The 21459-nt window shown below is 37.0% G+C and overlaps 3 protein-coding genes across 4 annotated transcripts in view; all 3 read left to right on the top strand.

The window, feature by feature from the left end:
* Positions 1-21459, top strand: part of LOC138691564 (zinc finger protein 678-like) — a 225026-nt gene that overhangs the window by 59324 nt on the left and 144243 nt on the right. The gene's annotated exons all lie outside the window — the stretch shown is intronic.
* Positions 1-21459, top strand: part of LOC138691562 (gastrula zinc finger protein XlCGF57.1-like) — a 449766-nt gene that overhangs the window by 392712 nt on the left and 35595 nt on the right. Inside the window, exon 1 of one of the 2 annotated variants that reach the window (XM_069813640.1) lies at positions 20828-21223. The exons of the other annotated variant lie outside the window; for it this stretch is intronic. The gene's annotated coding sequence lies outside the window, so the exon portion shown is untranslated. Of the gene's footprint in view, positions 1-20827; positions 21224-21459 lie in introns of those variants that run through there. 2 annotated transcript variants of the gene reach the window in all.
* On the top strand, positions 1316-17201 carry LOC138691566 (zinc finger protein 431-like). Its single transcript, XM_069813658.1, has 5 exons — positions 1316-1440; positions 3541-3678; positions 7175-7312; positions 11394-11476; positions 13893-17201. The coding sequence occupies exons 2-5, from the start codon at positions 3565-3567 to the stop codon at positions 15043-15045; spliced, it is 1488 nt and encodes a 495-aa protein (XP_069669759.1). The 5' UTR covers positions 1316-1440; positions 3541-3564; the 3' UTR covers positions 15046-17201.

Below are 21459 nucleotides of genomic sequence, written 5' to 3'. Positions count from 1 at the left end.
ACAAGATTTTCACCAGATGTAAGTATGGCGAGACCATTCGGTCGAGTTCAACATCAGCATATCTTCCATTTCTATTAGGCAGTGGTTAAGTTATACTCTTTTCATACTAATACATTTTTAGTGAATCTCTCGTATTTTCAAACCCACACTTCATCTGTAAACAGCAACAAGACTCGTCTTCTTTCTACAGCAATTACTATAATATTATCACTACTAGAGCTCAGCCTAGTAACTTTGCTCATAATACAAGTCGTTGAATTCCGCTGTCCTGTGTGAATAATCCATAAACAGTATGAATGTTCATATATAGCGTGTTATAGGTAAGAATACATACAGTCCTACAAACTCGTGTGCATATTGTTGCTTCCATCTTAGAGTATTTAATTCTCACTTTATCGAGAATGAAACAACGATCAAGTACTTCTACGAGAAGAGATTTCTTCAAGGTCACCCATGCAATTTAGAAGAAAATGCTTCTTTTCTATCTTTTGTATAAAGGGAATGTACACATTGTAACTGCAGTAGGTACCGGTATTCTTATTTCACTAAATTAAAATTCTAACTACAAACATTACCAGTATACATTAAATGTTAAAAGGGCCGAAGTCCAGAAAGACAAACTTTACTGGAGAAACAAAAAAACTAATTCCTGCTTAATAATTTGTGTTTATTAATTTTCTGAATAATCCAAATTAAGAAATTATACTTAACTCGCATTCGTGAGAAGTGTATTTGGAAATATAATCAATCATGCCCTTAGTAAGGGCCCTTATATTAGCTGGACGTATGCCTTTTTAACAAATAATGTATTTTGACAGGGATTAAATATACTTAAAGACGAGTTTGTGTAAAAAAAACTAAAGATTTATTAATATGTAATACTATGTATAAAACATTTTATCATGAATTTGAGAAATTTGAAATTTAATTTTTTGCAATATGAAAATATAATATTATATTGATCTGTTTGATTTTTTCACATCAGAGTTGGGTCCACTGCACAAAGTGCTGATAAAATACTTCAACATTATCCTAAGAGTATGGCTTCAGTTTCTTTGCGTCATTAAGTTTTTGCTTTCTCAGTCAAAGTTTTCCTTCTGGATATGCAATAACACTAGACAGTTCAATACATGTATGAGATGGAGATGTTGGGAGATCCATACCCGGGCCACTCACTGGATAGGCCTACGAATCAAGTGTATTATTATTTCGTTCTCATTAATTTTTTACTTACGAAGTTGCTCATTTTATGTTTGAGCTTACCTTTACCAGCGATAACCACGGCTTCCTTAGTTCCTGCGCCCTGCCTACTAGCGGTCATATGATTTGTGAAAAGGAGAATTAGATAAAGGTGGATTGGTACGACTATTATATCAGAAAACCTATCCGAAGAATCTCCAGTTCTGATCACTTTTTCCCATAGTAAGGTGTGAAGCTGAGGTGAGCTGATATTTTCCACACGAGATAGTGTGATAACACAAATGTTTATTTTTATATCTGCTTGTTTAGTATGCTGTGTGTTTTGGAACCTTTCCCGAAAAGCAGCTACCTTGTGGGATTTATATATAATATCCTTTTTCCTGATGATGATAATAATAATATTAATAATAATAATAATAATAATAATAGTAATACTAATTGTGTATTTTCTTTGGGTGAAAGGTATCTCCCCACACTACAAAATTTTTCGCCCTCATTTCACTTTGATAAATCCCTGAACTAACCCACTAACCTTGACACATTCCTCGGATTAATGTCACTTAACTATCACCTCATTTAACCTATAAAGAAACTTAATCACACCTCAGTCCCGTGTGTGGTGTGGTGCGATATCGAAGATTAGCATTTGTTTGCTGTACAACTAGATGTCAACTGTAATTTGTTTACTTTATTTTCAAATGAGTTAACTATCAGTATACGGTACTTTGTTGATATAGAGTGAAAGTTTAGGTAATAGGGATAGGGTATTGTTAAAAATGTTATTTGTCATGTTGGCTAAACTAACAATTAGGTATTTCCTTTCCTACTAGATTGTTTTTATAATACAAGCTTTAATATCATGATGCGCTTCTACTATTCTTGTTTACGAATCTGTTACAGGTTAAATTATATTACATTACTTTAGGCTTTTCTTACGCCTTGCATCTACGAATCTGTGATAGGTTAGATTAGATTATTCTGGGGCTTTTTTTTATGCCTTTTGTATAAGGATCAGTGACAGGTAAGGTTAGGTTAAATTGTTATGCCTTATATAGTATATAATCAAAATTGTCTGAATATGTGCTCCTTTTTTTTTTTATTTGCTGTCCCGCTTTCTTTGGTAACGCTATTATAAAGATCTGCAAAAAAATATCTGTAGCTTATATAATCGAAGTCTTTAGTTGCCTTAGCTTAGAAGGCGTCAAGATGAAGATGACAGCGACTGAGTTCAGGATTTTCAAGCGGCCAGTGGGTGATTTTTTTCTATTAACGTCAGTACTAGTTGCAGCGATCTTACTGTAGTGGGCTATGTAGGAACAAAGTTACCTATATTACAAACTATGTGTATCTTTTTTAATTACGATTTGTTCTCTTTAACTGTTTCTGAGTGCTTATTCCATTGATACATGTTATGTGTTCCTCACATTACTGTGCATCATGTTACTCGAGTGAATATTTATTACTATTTTTGCATTGATTTCCTTTAAATTTATTAATTTTGAATTGTGACGTTGTTGCATTTTGAATATAATTGTTTACTTAAGTTTTTAATATAATAAGATATTGATTTGTGGTGACCAAGAATGACCTAATAAACATTAAGGGATCAAAAAAATTAAATATATTAAAAACTTTGTATTTCTACCTATAAGTTTTCCATATTGATTAGAAACCACAACATATTCATCTCCATTACGACGCACGTCTCGTTGCAAAGGTAATTTACTTCATTTTGTAACAGTTTTTTTCTCCAAAATATTTCGCTCTAACATCATTCGTTTTTCAACTCCAGCTCCACCAAAACTACTTCTTTACAAATTCAACGATTTTCAGTTCGAAAATCATCAAAAGTACTTGTGCGCTAGTTTCTCTGTGATTTTTTTCTGAAGCCTTTCCTATACCATGCTGAGCAAAGAGGATCATACGCTTGTGGAATAAACATGGAAGCCAGAAAATATGCTAACCAATTTATAACGAATAAATAAATATAATATGTAGGCCTATATACTTAATACATTAGATTCGATTAGATTAGATTCTTTAGATTGGGTTACATTAACTTAGTTTAGGATTTCAGTATTCCGTGCATATGCGAATCTGTGACAGGTTCGTTTAGACTTTGTTTATGATTTGCATATGCAAATGAGTGACATGGTAGGTTAGTTTAGGATTTGGTATATCCTGCATGTACGAATCTATGACAGATGAGCTTAGTTCAGGCTTTTGATATGCCATGCATGTACTCAAAATTATTTAATAATGATCCCATTTTTGCTGTCCGCCTTCCTTTGGTTACACCAATCCCAAAGTGTCCAATTATGATGTCTCGTTTTACTGTAGGAACGGAATCTTTTGGATGAGCATATGGCTCGTGTAAAGATGGAATATGTTGACCAGAGCCATGATTTCGCATCTGAAGTGAAATTTGAGGAAAATCCTGAGCCAATTTCTTTCCCTGTGGTGAAAGATGAACCTGAGGTGAGTGGCGCTCAAGGAATGCACTGTGTTCTTCTTCCATTGTTTACGGTATATTTTGATTGGTTTATACATTACTCTTTGGCCTAGAGACAGGAAAAGTATCATCACCATATTTTGTTATTGCAGGTTATGTCTTGTTGCAGAGAAGTGTAATGTTGGACTGTTATTTCACTTTTTGCTTTAAATTTGAGAGCAAAATTGCTTGTTACACTTCCTCTTAATGGTTGCCAAGCTACAAATTCCACAGTATGTTTCGTATTATGTTATACTTAAGGACACGATTTCTTATTGCTGTGTCTGTGCTTTTGTCTAGAATTCTCAATACTTTTACTGTTTCAAATAAGTAATTTTGTTTTATTTGTAGCTCCTCGTACAGGTATTGGCGCCATTACTTCAAGAATTGGCATATCTTTTAACATTTTCATAACTTACACTACCTCATACAGCGACCATAATAGAATGTTCAGGATATTTCATAATATGTACATGTTCCGATTAAATTCTACCTTTTCTATTTTCTGTGTGTGTGTGTGTGTGTGTGTGTGTGTGTGTGTGTGTGTGTGTGTGTGTGTGTGTGTGTGTGTGTGTGTGTGTGTGTGTGTGTGTGCGTGCGTGCGCGCGTGCGTGCAGTTTTTTCTTCTTAATTTCCATAGATGAATATTGTATGTGTGTTTGTCTTGGTGTGTATTTGTGTCTTTGTGTGTATTGTTTGTGTGTCTGTATGCACGCTAGCTTTGTTCATTCATCCTGCTGCTGTTAATGTAGGCGTCCACTTACCAGGAGCGATTCCTATGACATGTTCGGATTTTTATTCTTTGCATTATTTTTAATGAATCATCACCCACTTCGCCGAATCACCTCTGTTCATATGACCGGATTCCTTTCAGAATTCTGAACAGAGAATTCTAAATGGATTTCTGTATGGTCCAGATCGAAATAGAGAATGTCATGGCAAATATATCGATTGCAAGACATTCAATCACGGTAATATCGAAGATATAATGAAAAGGATGACGCGAAGCTTATCTTAGTAATTCCTACAGTATGAAGACCTTTTTAATTTGCGAAATTAGAATTATAGCAACGTAATTTGGAGAAAGAAATATGAGATGAGATTGAGAAAATACTAAATTAACTAGATATGTCTTTCATAATTTATTTAATTCAGAGAGATATTCATTTTATTTTCAGGTTCAGTTTAGAACACTGCAATGAAATAATGCGCTCTAGCGGTAAATTACAATACAATTTGATGATTCATTAGGAAATGCGGAGAAGTGAGCGATACTGTAAATTTTATTAGTAACAACAATGTAATTTATTCGCCACATCAATAATTCCTTTCTATAATTCGCCTTAAACGCTCTCGTCAACAATTGGATTTTCACTTAACACAGTATTCGTTATAGCACTCCACCGACGACAATGACAATTTACTTGGACTAGTACGAACAACAATGAACTGTTAATCTTAACTAATATTTACAAAGCACTATTTACAAATCAGAACTATCAGTTCTCAGTTCACAGTTCTTCTAGCTCAGTCACTCGAGTTCACAGTATCTCGAACCACAGACCTCCAGAGACAGTTCACTGTACTCGAACTCAGGTCCCTCGAACTGCGGTCCACTGCACTCGAACTCAGGCCTTCGGATGCTGACGCAGATGCGGACGCACACTCGAGTCGAACTCCGGTACACAAGACTGGCTTGCTTGCTCTGGCTTTCTCACTGACCGGCTGACTAATCAACTGAAAACTACTCGAGTTCGCTGGCGCTTCTTCTTTTATAGCAAAATCATAGTTGCGAGAATTTTCTACAGGTGTGTAGAGAATTATCTGGATATCTCCACTTCGACGCACTTCTGGAAGAGTCGGGAAGTTCCGTTCCCCATTCACTGCGTTAAGTAGCAGCTGCGCGCGCAGCCTCCCCTCGCGTGTAGGCCCCTTTCCCCACTACTCCGCCGCGCGCCGTCCCTCCGTGCTCCGCGCGATCTGCTTTCTTGCGGGATGCTGGTCGTGAGTTCGAATCTCACGTCGCTGTCACAATACTATAATAAAAATCCGAACACAGCAACCATATTATTTCCTGTAGGTGAGCGCCTACCTTTATTGTCTGCGTCCCATTAATTAAACATTGAATTTTTTTTACCTATGATATAAATGCCACATGTAATAAACCAGGTACTGACTATATAGAAGCAGAGAGCAACCAGTGAATTTTGAAATCATATTCAAAAGTGCAAATAGGTATAAATACTCATAGTATTATGTGTTTGCGACTTCCAGGAAGTTAAATTATTTGATCTACTCTTGAATGAGGTAGGGATGGAATACATTTTTTTTCTAATGCTGCAATGCTCTCTATGATTTCCCTCTAAAAAATAACGATTTTTTTAGGGGTAACATCATTCCAGATTCTTCTCTTGCCTACTGATAGCAGTCTGTATTATGATATAGATGAAACTAAGTTCCATTGGAAGAGAATATCGATCTGGGTTCTTTTCCCCCCACTATTAACGTTTCCTGACAACCAATTATATAAGAGGAGTGTAATGTGTGAGGAATTAACATATCCGACACTGTTAATGTAACTCATGGAAAGCAAATATGACTGGCTTAGCAATGCAGTACAGCTTATACCAAAATTTTGCATTACACTGTCTTTATGATTCTGCATACTGATTTCTCTCTCACGCCTCTAAACGTAACATAACCCTATTGTGCTGTAATCTGTTTCTAATTTAGATAGTGGTACAATTCACGAATTTGACACTGAATACTTTCCATGTCCCACAATCTTCCCCACTGCTACTTGTCGAAAGGACATTGCCAAAAACTTCTTGTCGAACTGTGTGGTAGCTCAATGGTCTAATGTTTGAGTACTTGTCGGTACGAAGCAAAATACTTCTAGTTTAACAACTCCGAGTAAGTGAAACATAGGAAAGGAGGGTAGAGGTGATAGAATCAGGGAAGTAGGGTTATTTGGGAATGTTTCCTTTTCTGCAGCACTTCAATGGAACAAAAGTGGGCAGTAGTGGTTTTTCACAGTTTCCCTTCTTACACAAGGAATTTTTAACCATTGTGTACTGTCGTCCAAAAAATATTATGTGCTGGCAACAGAGCAATCCAGTGTTTGTATGGTTTTTACAAAGCTATGGAAATATTGTTGTAAATCTAACACAGTGTTGAAGATATGGTACAGTATAATGCATAGTAGTATATTATGTGGGATAATGGCCTAAATATTAAAAAACTGTGAACAGTTAGCTTTGCGTATTCATCATCAAAGACGTTAATAACATGTATAACAAATGTTTTTGCATGAAAATATGCATTTGCATATGAATCCTGGCCTTATTCATCATAAAGTAAAGCAAATGCTGTGGGTTGTGATCAGGCTGTGACATACGGTCACATAGAGAACAACTAGTAAAGTTAGAAGTCGTCTTCTAACACTAATAAATTTCTTATTTAAGTTGTCTCTTTGTACTGCAGGAACGGAATTTTGCGGATCTGCATGTGACTGGTATAAAGGAGGAATATGGGGACCAGAGCCAAGATCTCACAACTGAGATCAAATTTGAGGAAGATCCGGTGCCAATTTCGATTCCTGTGGTGAAACATGAACCTGAGGTGAGTGTAGAACAAAAACTGCATGTTCTGATTCATCAGGATAGATAGAGCTTACATTGTAGTATTGTATAGTTCACGTCCTTTTTTCTATCAGTGAAGTTCATTCAGTTTTAATATATGAGGAAATGAAGAATGGGAAAGCAACAGGTGTTGATGGAGTCCCCATTGAATTACTGAAATCCTCGGGTGAACATAAGAAGCAAATTCTGACATTATGCAACGAAAAATATAAGAAAGGCGAGGGGCTTGAAGATTTTTCGGAGACAGTGTTGATTTCAGTACCGAAGAAAATAATGCTAACAAATGTAAGGGGTTCAGGGCTATCAGTCTAATATCGCACTCTGCGAAATTTCTCTTGTAAATACTTAGTAGACGTTTATATTACATTCTACCATGGCAGAATAGTTGGAAGGAGAGCAGTTTGGCTTTGGGAAAGGAAAAGTTCCGAGAGATGCATTTGTACTGCTAAGAACAATCGGTCAATGATACCTGGAGAAGAATATAGAAGTGTTCATACTATTTGTAGACCTAGAAAATGGTCTTAACAGAATCAACTGATGGGGATCCTTACGAAAATTGGCGTGGATTAGAAAGAGAGACCTAAGATGTTGGTAAAGCGTCGTAAAATAACCTACTAAAAAGAAAGAGAGTTAAGACTGTTCAGTAATGTTTATATGAAGCGATTGAAAGTCAGGATAGGAGAAGAAATGTCAGAAGGAAGTCAAATAGGGAGAGGAGTACGTCAAGGATGTCCTTACCACCTATCCTATTCAACATCTACTCAGCTCTACGTGATATTGTGTGTCTTCTGTTTACAAGCAGTTCTACTGAGTCCACTTTCACATCTTTTGGATTCAGTCATTGAGCAGTACACGACGAGACAGACGATATCAGAGGACTACAGATGTCGTCCTCAGCCCATTTTGTTTGTGTACTGCGAAAAGGTAGATTTTAAATCGAATCGATCTTCAAACTTATTTTGCATCTAAACGATACATTTCTGGACATGGGTTCCCAATCAAAACTTTATCTACATAGTCCCCTCTACAAATCTCTAGAAGGTTGTAATAGGAATTCTGAAATGCTCTTTATTGATGATCTGTGACAGTTTTGGAAAGTAACCATTTGTTGTGAGTAAAGATGTAATATTTTAGTCTATTCTGGTAATTAATGTAGCCTATGTTCAAAATATTGAGCAACGACTCATATTCAACGGCTTTTATATTTTTTTTCACGGGAACTAGATGTCGCATAGGATTGAAATTTACTGGAAATCTTAGACTTATTCTATTTAACCACGTATATTTATTACGGGTTCGAAGTATGAAGTAATAGTAGCTGTGGGTGTGTGCCAGGTAAACTATGGCGAATCCTCGGCCTCATCTCGCCAAATACCATCTCGCTATCATCCGTCTCAACGAAGCTAAATAACCTCGTAATTTTTGGATGATGAGAGAGAGATGGAACGGAGAAAAATTCTCTCCGGCGCCGGGATTTGAACCCGGGTTTTCAGCTCTCCGTGCTGATGCTTTAACCACTAAGCCACGCCGGGTACAATCCCGACACCGTTGAGAATCGTCTCAGATTAAGCTCCATCTCTTGGGTTCCCCTCTAGTGGCCGCCCTCTGCACTACGTCATAGATGTCTATGCACGCAGGACCGAAATCCATACATGTGTAGAGGTGCACTCAAATGAGTGACTGGTTGGCCGGGGTCCGACGGTATGGGCGCCGTCTTTAAATCACAAAGTGATTTATTACGCATATCATATTTATTTTGATGTACCGAAGTACATATGATATTTTCATGCAGATATTCTGCTTTCTCAGATGATGAGAGAGAGATGGAACGGAGAAAAATTCTCTCCTGCGCCGGGATTTGAACCCGGGTTTTCAGCTCTCCGTGCTGATGCTTTAACCACTAAGCCACGCCGGGTACAATCCCGACACCGTTGAGAATCGTCTCAGATTAAGCTCCATCTCTTGGGTTCCCCTCTAGTGGCCGCCCTCTGCACTACGTCATAGATGTCTATGCACGCAGGACCGAAGTCCATACATGTGTAGAGGTGCACTCAAATGAGTGACTGGTTGGCCGGGGTCCGACGGTATGGGCGCCGTCTTTAAATCACAAAGTGATTTATTACGCATATCATATTTATTTTGATGTACCGAAGTACATATGATATTTTCATGCAGATATTCTGCTTTCTCAGATGATGAGAGAGAGATGGAACGGAGAAAAATTCTCTCCGGCGCCGGGATTTGAACCCGGGTTTTCAGCTCTCCGTGCTGATGCTTTAACCACTAAGCCACGCCGGGTACAATCCCGACACCGTTGAGAATCGTCTCAGATTAAGCTCCATCTCTTGGGTTCCCCTCTAGTGGCCGCCCTCTGCACTACGTCATAGATGTCTATGCACGCAGGACCGAAGTCCATACATGTGTAGAGGTGCACTCAAATGAGTGACTGGTTGGCCGGGGTCCGACGGTATGGGCGCCGTCTTTAAATCACAAAGTGATTTCTCCGTTCCATCTCTCTCTCATCATCTGAGAAAGCAGAATATCTGCATGAAAATATCATATGTACTTCGGTACATCAAAATAAATATGATATGCGTAATAAATCACTTTGTGATTTAAAGACGGCGCCCATACCGTCGGACCCCGGCCAACCAGTCACTCATTTGAGTGCACCTCTACACATGTATGGACTTCGGTCCTGCGTGCATAGACATCTATGACGTAGTGCAGAGGGCGGCCACTAGAGGGGAACCCAAGAGATGGAGCTTAATCTGAGACGATTCTCAACGGTGTCGGGATTGTACCCGGCGTGGCTTAGTGGTTAAAGCATCAGCACGGAGAGCTGAAAACCCGGGTTCAAATCCCGGCGCCGGAGAGAATTTCTCTCCGTTCCATCTCTCTCTCATCATCTGAGAAAGCAGAATATCTGCATGAAAATATCATATGTACTTCGGTACATCAAAATAAATATGATATGCGTAATAAATCACTTTGTGATTTAAAGACGGCGCCCATACCGTCGGACCCCGGCCAACCAGTCACTCATTTGAGTGCACCTCAACACATGTATGGACTTCGGTCCTGCGTGCATAGACATCTATGACGTAGTGCAGAGGGCGGCCACTAGAGGGGAACCCAAGAGATGGAGCTTAATCTGAGACGATTCTCAACGGTGTCGGGATTGTACCCGGCGTGGTTTAGTGGTTAAAGCATCAGCACGGAGAGCTGAAAACCCGGGTTCAAATCCCGGCGCCGGAGAGAAATTTTCTCCGTTCCATCTCTCTCTCATCATCTGAGAAAGCAGAATATCTGCATGAAAATATCATATGTACTTCGGTACATCAAAATAAATATAATATATATATATATACTCGTAATTTTTATAGCGTCGTTAAATAACCAACTAAAATAAAAAAAAATAGTAGCTGTGTTGTTCCTGAAAGTTTACTTTCATGGACGTGTGGGGATTCTCAATATTCCCATTAAGTTACACACTTATATTTAATTGTAATTATTTTGTATCAATAAATTTTACATTTCTATCATAAACCTCAATACAGACACAAAAATTCTGTTACTTCAATTAGTGAAGATTATGTAATTTGTTTCTCTCCTCAATCTTCTTGCAACATGCGCCATTTCACCATTCATCAAGTTATCTTTCCACCGTTTGTTGACCAAAAATAATGCATTTAAAATTTTTAATATTTTACTTTATATATTAATGCATATACATTAATTTCATTTTATTTGTATATTATAGTACTAGTTCCCTCTAAAATTTCTCGTGCTCTTTGGGAACTACATCTTTCCATTATACGATTGTGTCGTGGTAGTTTAGATTACACTTTTATTTTGCCATTTGTTGAAAAAAGCTTTAATAACGCTGTTATATAAGGAAAAGAATTACCCCATGAAATCTCTGCCCCAAGAATAGTCATCTGTTAACTAAACTTCTACTGGCCTAATTCGACTTATATGCACTTCTGTGGCATATAGAATCTTCGTACTTTTGCAAATGTAAATTGTGCTATCTTTCTGTTTTATTGGTTCTGTATTAGGAAGAGCAAAGTGACTTGGACGCAGTGAATGAGGAGCGAAGGGTGGAAGGAACAGCAGAGGACAACGAGATTTTCACAGAATGGTGAGTGTGGTGTGCGAGTTTATATAGAGAGTTTATTGCATTTGAAACTTATTTTTCTGTAACTGGCTAGAAGCACCTTCAGAAGGGCTGTATCTCTGAACTAGCACCAACAGATACCGTACTTGTACGTGCATCGATGCGCTTGGCATGTGCATTTGTTTTCTAGTGTATAAACATTGAGGATTTACGTAGTGAATTGGTATTTTAAATGCTCTTAAAAATAGCTTTGTGTGCGAAATTTTTCTTGTATTCGACTATGTAATAACTGGGGAAAGCTTTATGACTTTAATCAGTGTCCGAAAGATGCTTACAGCTAGCTCAAACCTGGTGAGGTGTCAGTATTGTTGTGTAGTGCGACGTCTCTAGATGTCGCTATCGAACAGCTGTTATCGACGGACCTTGGTGTAGTGCTTTGACAAAGTTATTGGTATTAGTAATAGAACCTTGCTGTCACATGTTCTTTTGTTCATTCTTCTCCACTACATTAAAAAATTAATAAAACATTTAAACCATATTAATTAGAGCAATATGGAAATGTATCAATGAAACGTGTATAGGTATTCGAATTACTTTATGCTCGTATTTTGTTTGTTATTGTGGACTAAAAACTGCCGACGTTCCAAACTTCCAATCCATTGGTAGCAGTCAGGAATTTAATTCTTAAGTAATGGTGAATTTCTTTGTGCAATGTAACGATTTACATTCACAGTTCATGCGTGTTGTGCAGTTTTCATAATTCACAGTTTTTATGTGCTTCACGGCATAGTCGTGTAGCAGGTTTTGTTGGTATCAGTGAATTATATTATCTCTGTTAGGGGACGTTTTATTATATACAAAGAGTGCAAAAGGACCATTAATTGTGGCCAGGAAAGCAGCGAGTTGAAAGAAAAACAAGAGAAATTTGCAGAAGTATCAAACATTAGCACATATTTTCATTCTGGCTCTCAAAAATAGCAACATACTTTGAAGAACCGACGTCCTTAACATCCGAAACTATCCGAAACTAAAGTGTCGCCAGTGCAATCTAGTAAAAGAATTATCGAAGAGCAGGATAATATAAAATCGAAATGTCAAAGCGAAGGGACAATGATATAAAAAGGCACATTCACAGACGATGAGTTCCGCGAGAATCGCTAGTGAATTCCTAAAGCGCCTTGTAGGCTAGTCGGTGAAAACAATCCTCAGTTTACAAATTCCGGGTTCTTTGAATGGAAGACTGCAAATGTGCGTGTTAATCAGCACGAAAACTCATCTCAACATACAACCGCCCTAATTCCACTTATATCTAGAATGAGTCCACACTTGTGGCGTAATGGTTAGCCCGGGTTCGATTCCCGGTCGGAACAAGTTACCTGGTTGAGTTTTTTATTGAGATTATCCCTTAACTCAATATGAGCAAATGATGGATAACTTTCGGTGCTGGACCTCAGATTCATTTCACGAGCATATTGACTTTCATCTCATTCAGATGCTAAATAACCTAAGATGTTGATAAAGCGTCGTAATATAACTTACCAAAAATCTAGAGTGCAAACTGTAGAAACGGTGGAGAGCAAACTGCTTAAATATTTCTTTAGTCACCTAAAAATAATGGCGGAATATTCTTCTAAGAATTGTCGCCATAGTGCAATGTCGCGCAGTTCAAGCACTTCCACTGCGTGCGTCTGATGAAAAATTTCATTCAGCAAATATTGGTAATGTCATTCATTCTTTGGAAATAATTGCGGAGTTTGATGGTTTTTAGCTATACATATTGTACTGCATGGCACCAATGGAAAAATTAAACTAATTTGAAAGTGAGAAAATAAACTAAATATTAACGTTTTATATAGCATAAGTATACAACAGAAGGTATACACCATTGAAATCCGAATTGGGAAGCAAGCGCACAAATTAGCACATTCATGTTCTAAAACGATAAAGCACAGGTAAATGATTTTTCTTTGTAGAATACTATTCGATTAATGGTAATACTCATTACATACATACAATTGTTTCAATTAAGAATGTAAGTGTAACATAAAACTTAATTTCACTTGCTTTTAAGGACATGGAAACATTAATCTCTTACGTTTAATTATATGTAGAATAATATAGTGTTTTAAAACAATAACTGTGTTCAAAGTCACCCTAACCGGTAGGCGACTTTACACAGAGAGATTTCTCAATAGAAAGGCCAATCAACTGCCAGTTGGCAAACATAGTATTTTCCACATAAAATTTGTTGTATAGGTTAATACAAGAATGTTGAGACAATTTTGATATTTCCAACATGATTCATAATTTATTTAAAGCATTGTATCTCTCTTGGTAACGTTTCTTCTGGTGAAATAGGTTCGTTCAGGTTTGAAGTTCATTACTTTAATGTATATTTGTTGCGACTATTCTACTGACAGATAGTATATATTTTCGTCAGGTCTGCAGCTACCAAGGAAAGTTCTGTATCATCAGAATTAGACAGTATTGCAGATGAAGAGAACGAGTGTGTGTGCGAGATTGCCAAGAATTCAGATTTCTCAGGAAAACTTGCCCCAAATGATGAAGATAAGAAGCAATTGCAATTCCAAATGTCTAAAGAATGTCTCTCAAAACCGGGAAAGTCGATGACGCTTATACATGAGCGTGTAGTCAACAATGCTTACAAATGCGATATTTGTGGTAGAAGTTTTTCTACGTCGCGTGGTGTAAAAAGACATGAACTGCACTCGGGAGAGAAACCTTTCAGATGTGATGTTTGTGGTATGTGTTTCTCGAGGTCGAGTAATCTTAGAAGTCATAAACTCTTGCACGTTGGTGAGAAACCTTTCAAATGCGATGTTTGTGGCAAGTGTTTCTCGAGGTCGAGTGATCTAAGAAAGCATAAACGTATGCACGATGGTGAGAAACCTTTCAAATGCGATGTTTGTGGTAAATGTTTCTCACAGTCGAGTAATCTTAATACGCATAAACTCGTCCACATTGGTGATAAAACTTTCAAATGTCATGTTTGTGGTAAATGTTTATCGCAGTCCAGTCATCTTAAAAGACATAACCTCGTGCACGTTGGTGAGAAACCTTTCAAATGCGATGTTTGTGGTAAATGTTTCTTGGCGCCGAGTCGTCTGAAATGTCATGAACGCCTTCACACTGGCGAGAAATCTTTCAAATGCGGTGTTTGTGCTAAGTGTTTCTCGAGTGCGAGTGATCTTAGAAGACATAAACACGTGCACGTTGGTCAGAAACCTTTCAAATGCGATGTTTGTGGTAAATGTTTCTCGTCGTCGAGTGCTCTTAGAAGGCATGAACGCCTTCACACTGGCGAGAAATCTTTCAAATGCGATGTTTGTGGCAAGTGTTTTTCGCAGTTGAGTTACCTGAGATGCCATGAACGCCTTCACACTGGCGAGAAACCTTTCAAATGCGATGTTTGTGGCAATTGTTTTTCGCATTTAAGCAATTTAAAATGCCATGTACGCCTTCACACTGGCGAGAAACCTTTCAAATGCGATGTTTGTGACAAGTGTTTTTCGCAGTCTAGTCATCTAAGACGCCATGAACGTCTTCACAGAAGAGAATGTTTTCAAATGTGATGTTTATGGTAAGTGACTGTCGCAGGCGAGTCATCTAGAAGGCATAAACTCGTGCACATTGTTGGGAAACTTTTCAAATGCGGTGTTTGTAACAAATGTTTTTCGCAGTTCAGTCACTTAAGACGCCATGGATGCTTTCACATAGATGAGAATCTTTTGAAATGTGATGTTTGTGGTAAATGTTTGGTGCAGGAGAGTCATCTTAAAAGGCATAAACTCGTGCACATCTGTGGGAAACCTTTGAAATGCGATGTTTGTGGTAAGTGTTTTTGGCAGTCGAGTCATCTAAGAAGCCATGAACGCCTTCACACGGGCGAGAAACCTTTCAAATGTGATGTTTCTGGGAAGTGTTATTGGGCGTCGCGTAATCTTACAAGGCATGAACCCGTGCACACTGGTGAGAAATCTTGCAAAAATCAGGCGAGAAACGTTGTCTGTCTAAATCGAGTAGCGTAAAACGACATGAACACCTGGACACACACGAGAAACCTTTGAAATGCTGTGTATGTGTTCAAACGATCTCAGATTCCAGATCTTTAAAAAGCTTTGAAACCCGCACACATGCGGATATGCGATTTTTTTTGGATTTGTTTCTCACTTTCGAATGACGTAAGAGGGCATGAACTCCTGCACAGAGGTGGGAAAGCTTTGAAATCCGGTGTTTCTTGGAGTCTACCCTGTAAAGCGACGCACGCTTGCACAGAAGTGAGAAAACTGTCAAACGTGATGTATTTCTTTCAATCGAGTGGCCTGAAAAACAAACACCTGCGCACAGAGGAGGAACCTTTCAAATGTAATTATTCTGTTCTCTCTGGGCGATGACTGGCGTAAAGTGCCTTCAACACCTGCACACAATCGCGATATCATTCAGATGCGATGATTGTGGGAATTGTTCTTCGATCTGAATTTTATAAGAAAGCATGAACAACTTCTCGCAGGCGAGAAACCTTCTGAATATATTTGTTGTCAAAATGTTTTGTTGTCTATCTTAATTAGTCGTAAACATGGTGGGATGAATGCATACACGATTAATTGCACTTTCAGCATTTATTTGTGAGAAATTGCTAATACACGATTTTTGTAGTCATATTGTTTTATTGTCCATGTGTTTTCTATTGAACGACGACCATTTTTGTGAAACTGAAATCAAAGTAATGCAGAGAGATGAACATCACTGCAGCCAGTGCTGAACTGTGACTGGATTATAGTTATTAATGGTATAGATTAGACCGGGGACAGATCAACTAGAGACTTCAGTGACGTCAGTACAGAAGAACCCACACACAGCAGAATTTTTCTTTGCACTACAAACTGAAAACGTTGACCATCTACTTTCACTGATCCAGCTGCGCTCTCACAATACAATAACGTCTGTTCAGAAAATGTTTTGCAGCTGAATGATACCGTATACCTGCTAGTGCGGGAGAAGGGGTTGGTCGGACAATAAAAGTAACCGTCTCCAAGCTTCTAGATGTTCTGTCCCCAGTATACTAGAAGTAAAGCTTTCATGAATCCAGCATTATTCTGCCTTATTTGAAATAGTACCTCGTGTAATTCGTCATATATCGCAAGCCCTCTTCTTTCCAGCTCAAAGTCTGTTGAAGCCACTAAAGGCTGCAGGAGGAAATATTGTTCAAGTTCACTTTCTTCCTGAAAACAGCACTCTTTGTCCACTATTCAAAATCATCCATGGTTGTGAAAATCATTTCTACGGATTTATCCTTCGTTATTCTGATACACTGAGCTTTCGAGATCTGTTGTTAAGTTTTTACAAGTGTCTTGAGAAGGAGTTTTAGACTTACAGATCTGAGATGAATCAGATACTTCCAACGTTAGGATGGTCAGTCTTTTATTAATCAATCATTACTTTTATTATGAAACGAGATAATTTTGGTTATCTTCATGAGTAAATTCCATAGCTGTGGGATAGAAGAAAACAACATCCTATTTTTTATACATCTTGATTACTTATCTTTAAAATCACTAACGATTTTTTAAATTACTTACATGAATAATTTCCTGTATTAAATGAAATCGGTATGGTATTGTATGTTATTTACTAGCAAGTGATATTTGAAATATGATCGAAATTAGTAATTTTTGTATCTTTTCATTGAATGACGTATCTATTTTTCAATAAACTTCATTTCATCTTCTCTCTTTCTCTTTTTTCTTGTATTGCTTATGTGCGCTATCACTCATGTTGCAACAAAATCACGATATCGGTACAAAATAAGTTATAATGTTTACAAAAGTCCTCAAAGTGAATATGATACTGTAAATACTACAGATATTCACTGGTGTTAAACTTGAAAGCATTGCTTCCTAATAGCACTTTATTATATCTGAAAACAGTGATGTTCCTAGCCATGTCGTTGATATAATTTGGTAATATTTCCAGGTCCTGTGTTACTTGGCCCGTTGCGTATTTAAATAAAGTTTGTTTCGTTTACTTCCACTGACTCGCATAAATGTTAAGTATTAATAAATGTTCATATAATTGTTATAATTTTATTGTTAACTGCTTCCGTATTATCAATTACTTGAAATTTTGAAACAACAAAATATTATACACTTTATTGCTTGTGTAATCCTGCATCATTTTTTGTTGTGTAAAATAGATGGCCAGAATTTATTGTTGACGTCGCGAACGTTTTTGTAACCTATACGGAGGTTATGTGTAATTAATGTAATGTAGTCGCCATTTTCTTAAGAAATGTTATTAATTCCACTGGCTTATTTCTGTCATCCATAGTTTTTTTATAGTATGTTGTGGTATATGATGTTTGGAAGTTTTCTTGATAATGTAATGCTTTGAGACTTGGTGGGACTAGCCCCCTACAATAATGTAAATTTGTATAGGTATATCATGTCATTTGACTCCCATAAAATTTCTTACAAAAATGACGACTGTATTACATTAATCCAATATGTTCTCTGTATAGCATACGAAAATGTCTATGACGCCACGGTCCTTACATTGATTCTTTAAAATCATGTAATATTCATTGCCATGTATGCACCCTATGCATTTATTCTCAATTTTTCCACAAGTACTCTCTGATATCAATCAATAAGATGCCGTAACAAATCTTCATACCAGCCAGTGCTTTTATAATGTGTTTAAGATATAACAGTCCACACCTGTGAAGTAACGGTCAGCGCGTCTGGCCGCGAAACCAGGTGGCCTGGGTTCGAATCCCGGTCGGGGCAAGTTATCTGGTTGAGGTTTTTTCCGGGGTTTTCCCTCAACCCAATACGAGCAAATGCTGGGTAACTTTCGGTGTTGGACCCCGGACTCATTTCACCGGCATTATCACCTTCATATCATTCAGACGCTAAAGAACCTAGATGTTGATACAGCGTCGTAAAATAACCCCCCCCCCCAAAAAACGCATATAGCAAGGAATAGATGGCTACAAATTACAGTTAACTCCTAATCTATACATAATAAACTGTTTGTTACCACATGCATATGTTAAACTCAGTGGTGTAAAGATCATTTCGAACGCCTCACAAGCAGCAAACGCTACCTTTCTGCTACAGTTCTTATAGTTGTAATGGATATCATAAGATGGAACCCAGTTTGATTCATTAGCTGTACAACATGTGGTGACGCTGACATAATGGAGTCAAGATTTTCACCAGATGTAAGTAAGGCGAGACCATTCGGTCGAGTTCAACATCAGCATATCTTCCATTTCTATTAGGCAGTGGCTAAGTTATACTCTTTTCACACTAATCATTTTTAGTCAATCTCTCGTATTTTGAAACCCACACTTCGTCTGTAAAAGGGAACAAGACTCGTCCTCTTTGTACAGCAATTACTGTAACATTGTTATCACTACTAGAGCTCAGCCTAGTAACTTTACTCATAACACAAGTCGTTCAATTCCGCTTTTTTCCGGGCCACCTGGTTTCGCGGCCAGACCTGCAAACCGTTACTCCACAGATGTGGACTTGAATTCCGCTGTCCTGTGTGAATAATCCATAAACAGTATGAATGTTCATATATAGCGTGTTATAGTTAAGAATACATACAGTCCTACAGACTCTTGTGGTTATTGTTTCTTCCCTCTTAAAGTATTTAATTCTCGCTTTATCGAGAATGAAACAACGATCAAGTACTTCTATTAGAAGTGATTTCTTCATGGTCACCCATGAAATTTAGAAGAAAATGCTTGATTTCTATATTGTGTATAAAAGGAATGTACACATTGTAACTGCAGTAGGTACCGGTATTCTTATTTCACTAAATTAAAATTCTAACTACAAGCATTACCAGTATACATTAAATGTTAAAAGGGTCGAAGTCCAGAAAGACAAATTTTACAGGAGAAACAAAAAACTGTTTCCTGCTTAATCATTTAGGTTCATTAATTTTCTCAATAATCAAAATTAAGAAATTATACTTAACTCACATTCGTGAGAAGTGTATTTGGAAATATAGTCAATCATGCACTTAGTAGGGGCACTTAAATTAGCTGGACGTATGCCTTTTTAACAAATAATGTATTTTGACAGGGATTAAATATACCAAAAACGAGTTTGTGTAAAAATAAAAACCAAGATTTATTAATATGTAATACTATATATAAAGCATTGGTAATTTCATAGAAGACGGGCACTTGGTTGAATGTAGTAAGCATTACCAACTTTTTTTTTTTTTTACTTCAGACTTAAATGTTAGTGATCTTTTAGTGACTTTTATATGTTAGTTCTAGGTTTTTATACTAGGTGTCGCCGTGATTTTTTAAAATTTGATTGGTTATAGTTGTCATTTGTTTTAGAATTTTCATTAATTTTGAATGGATAATGCTCTTGGTTATTTAACGCGAGTGGTGTTATGTCGTATCTGATGGCTAAAGCTACTGAAAGTTTGTCATTTTATGATTTTCTTTCGATTTCATTGCTTACAATTGTGAGTGGTTGTTATATTGTGTCTGATGGCTAAAACTATTGAAAGTTTGTCACTTTATGATATTTGTGAAAGATGTGTGAACTTAGAACAAAGCATTTAATTTTGTGTCGATTTTGGTTTAGTTCTTTCGCTGATGAATAAGAATTGTGTTGAATGTTGAGGAGAAAACTTTTTATGTGGTTTAAAGGAATTATTTACTGAATTTTCTGTATGAGTTAAGGTGTAATGTGTTCGATGAGAATTTCATTTAGTGTAAACACATGGTTTATTTATGCGAAGTTGACTGTACGACAAAGTGTTGGTTTAGTGCTTTATTGCCAGCATAGTTTGTTTAAATTGCCTTAAAGCCTGTGTCATATACTTGAAGTTCAGTGGTTGTCGTTGAAGACGTCAATGAGAAATTAATTTTATTTGGTGAAGTGATAAATTATGATTTGTTTTGTGTTTTAGTGATTTTTGGGATTAAAGTGCGGACGAAAAGTGCCAGAAAAGTACTGCCAACTATGAAGTTCGAATGCCACCAAACGCGAAAAAAAAAAAAAAAAAAATCAAAAATGAAAAATTAATTTTATTTTAATTTTTGTGGAGGGCTCGTTCCTCTTCAAAAATATGGATATATATTTGATTCTCCATCTTTGTTTTTCTCATGTTTAGTGACATTTGAACTTAATAATTGGCAGAACGTTTTTGTAGTTTTCGTCAGCCATGTTGGATTTTGCCCGTCTTCTAGGAAATTACCAAAACATTTTATCATGAATTTGAGAAATTTGAAATTTTATTTTTTGCAATATGAAAATATTATATTATATTAATTTGTTTGATTTTGTCACATCAGAGTTGGGTCCACTGCAGATAAAATACTTCAACATTATCCTCAAAATATGGCTTCAGTTTCTTTGCATCATTAAGTTTTTGCTTTCTCAGTCAAAGTTTTCCTTCTGGATATGCAATAACACTAGACAGTTCAATACATGTATGAGATGGGAGATCCATCCCCGGGCCACTCACTGGATAAGCCTACGAATCAAGTGTATTATTAATTTGTTCTCATTAATTTTTTACATACGAAGTTGCTCGTTATATGTTTGAGCATACCTTTACCAGCGATAACCACGGCTTCCTTAGTTCCTGCGCACTGCCAACTAGCGGTCAAATGATTTGTGATTAAGGTGGATTGCTACGACTTTTATATCAGAAAACCTATCCGAAGAATTTCCAGTTCTGATCACTTTTCCCATAGTAAGGTGTGAAGCTGAGGTGAGCTGATGTTTTCCACACGAGAGAGTGTGATAACACAAAATGTTTATTTTTATATCTGCTTGTTTAGTATGCTGTGCATTTTGGCAACCTTTCCCGAAAGGCAGCTATACTTGTGGGATTGATATAAAATATTCTTAGTTTCCTGATGATGATGATGATGATGATGATGATGATGATGATGATGATGATGATGATAACAGTAATAATAAAATAAGGTATTTTCCTAGTACCCG

The sequence above is a fragment of the Periplaneta americana genome, chromosome 16 (assembly GCF_040183065.1).
Source record: "Periplaneta americana isolate PAMFEO1 chromosome 16, P.americana_PAMFEO1_priV1, whole genome shotgun sequence".
NCBI classification, from domain to species: Eukaryota; Metazoa; Arthropoda; class Insecta; order Blattodea; family Blattidae; genus Periplaneta; species Periplaneta americana.
The sequence above is the reverse complement of the archived record's forward strand: the minus strand, read 5'-3'. Positions and strand labels throughout refer to the sequence as shown.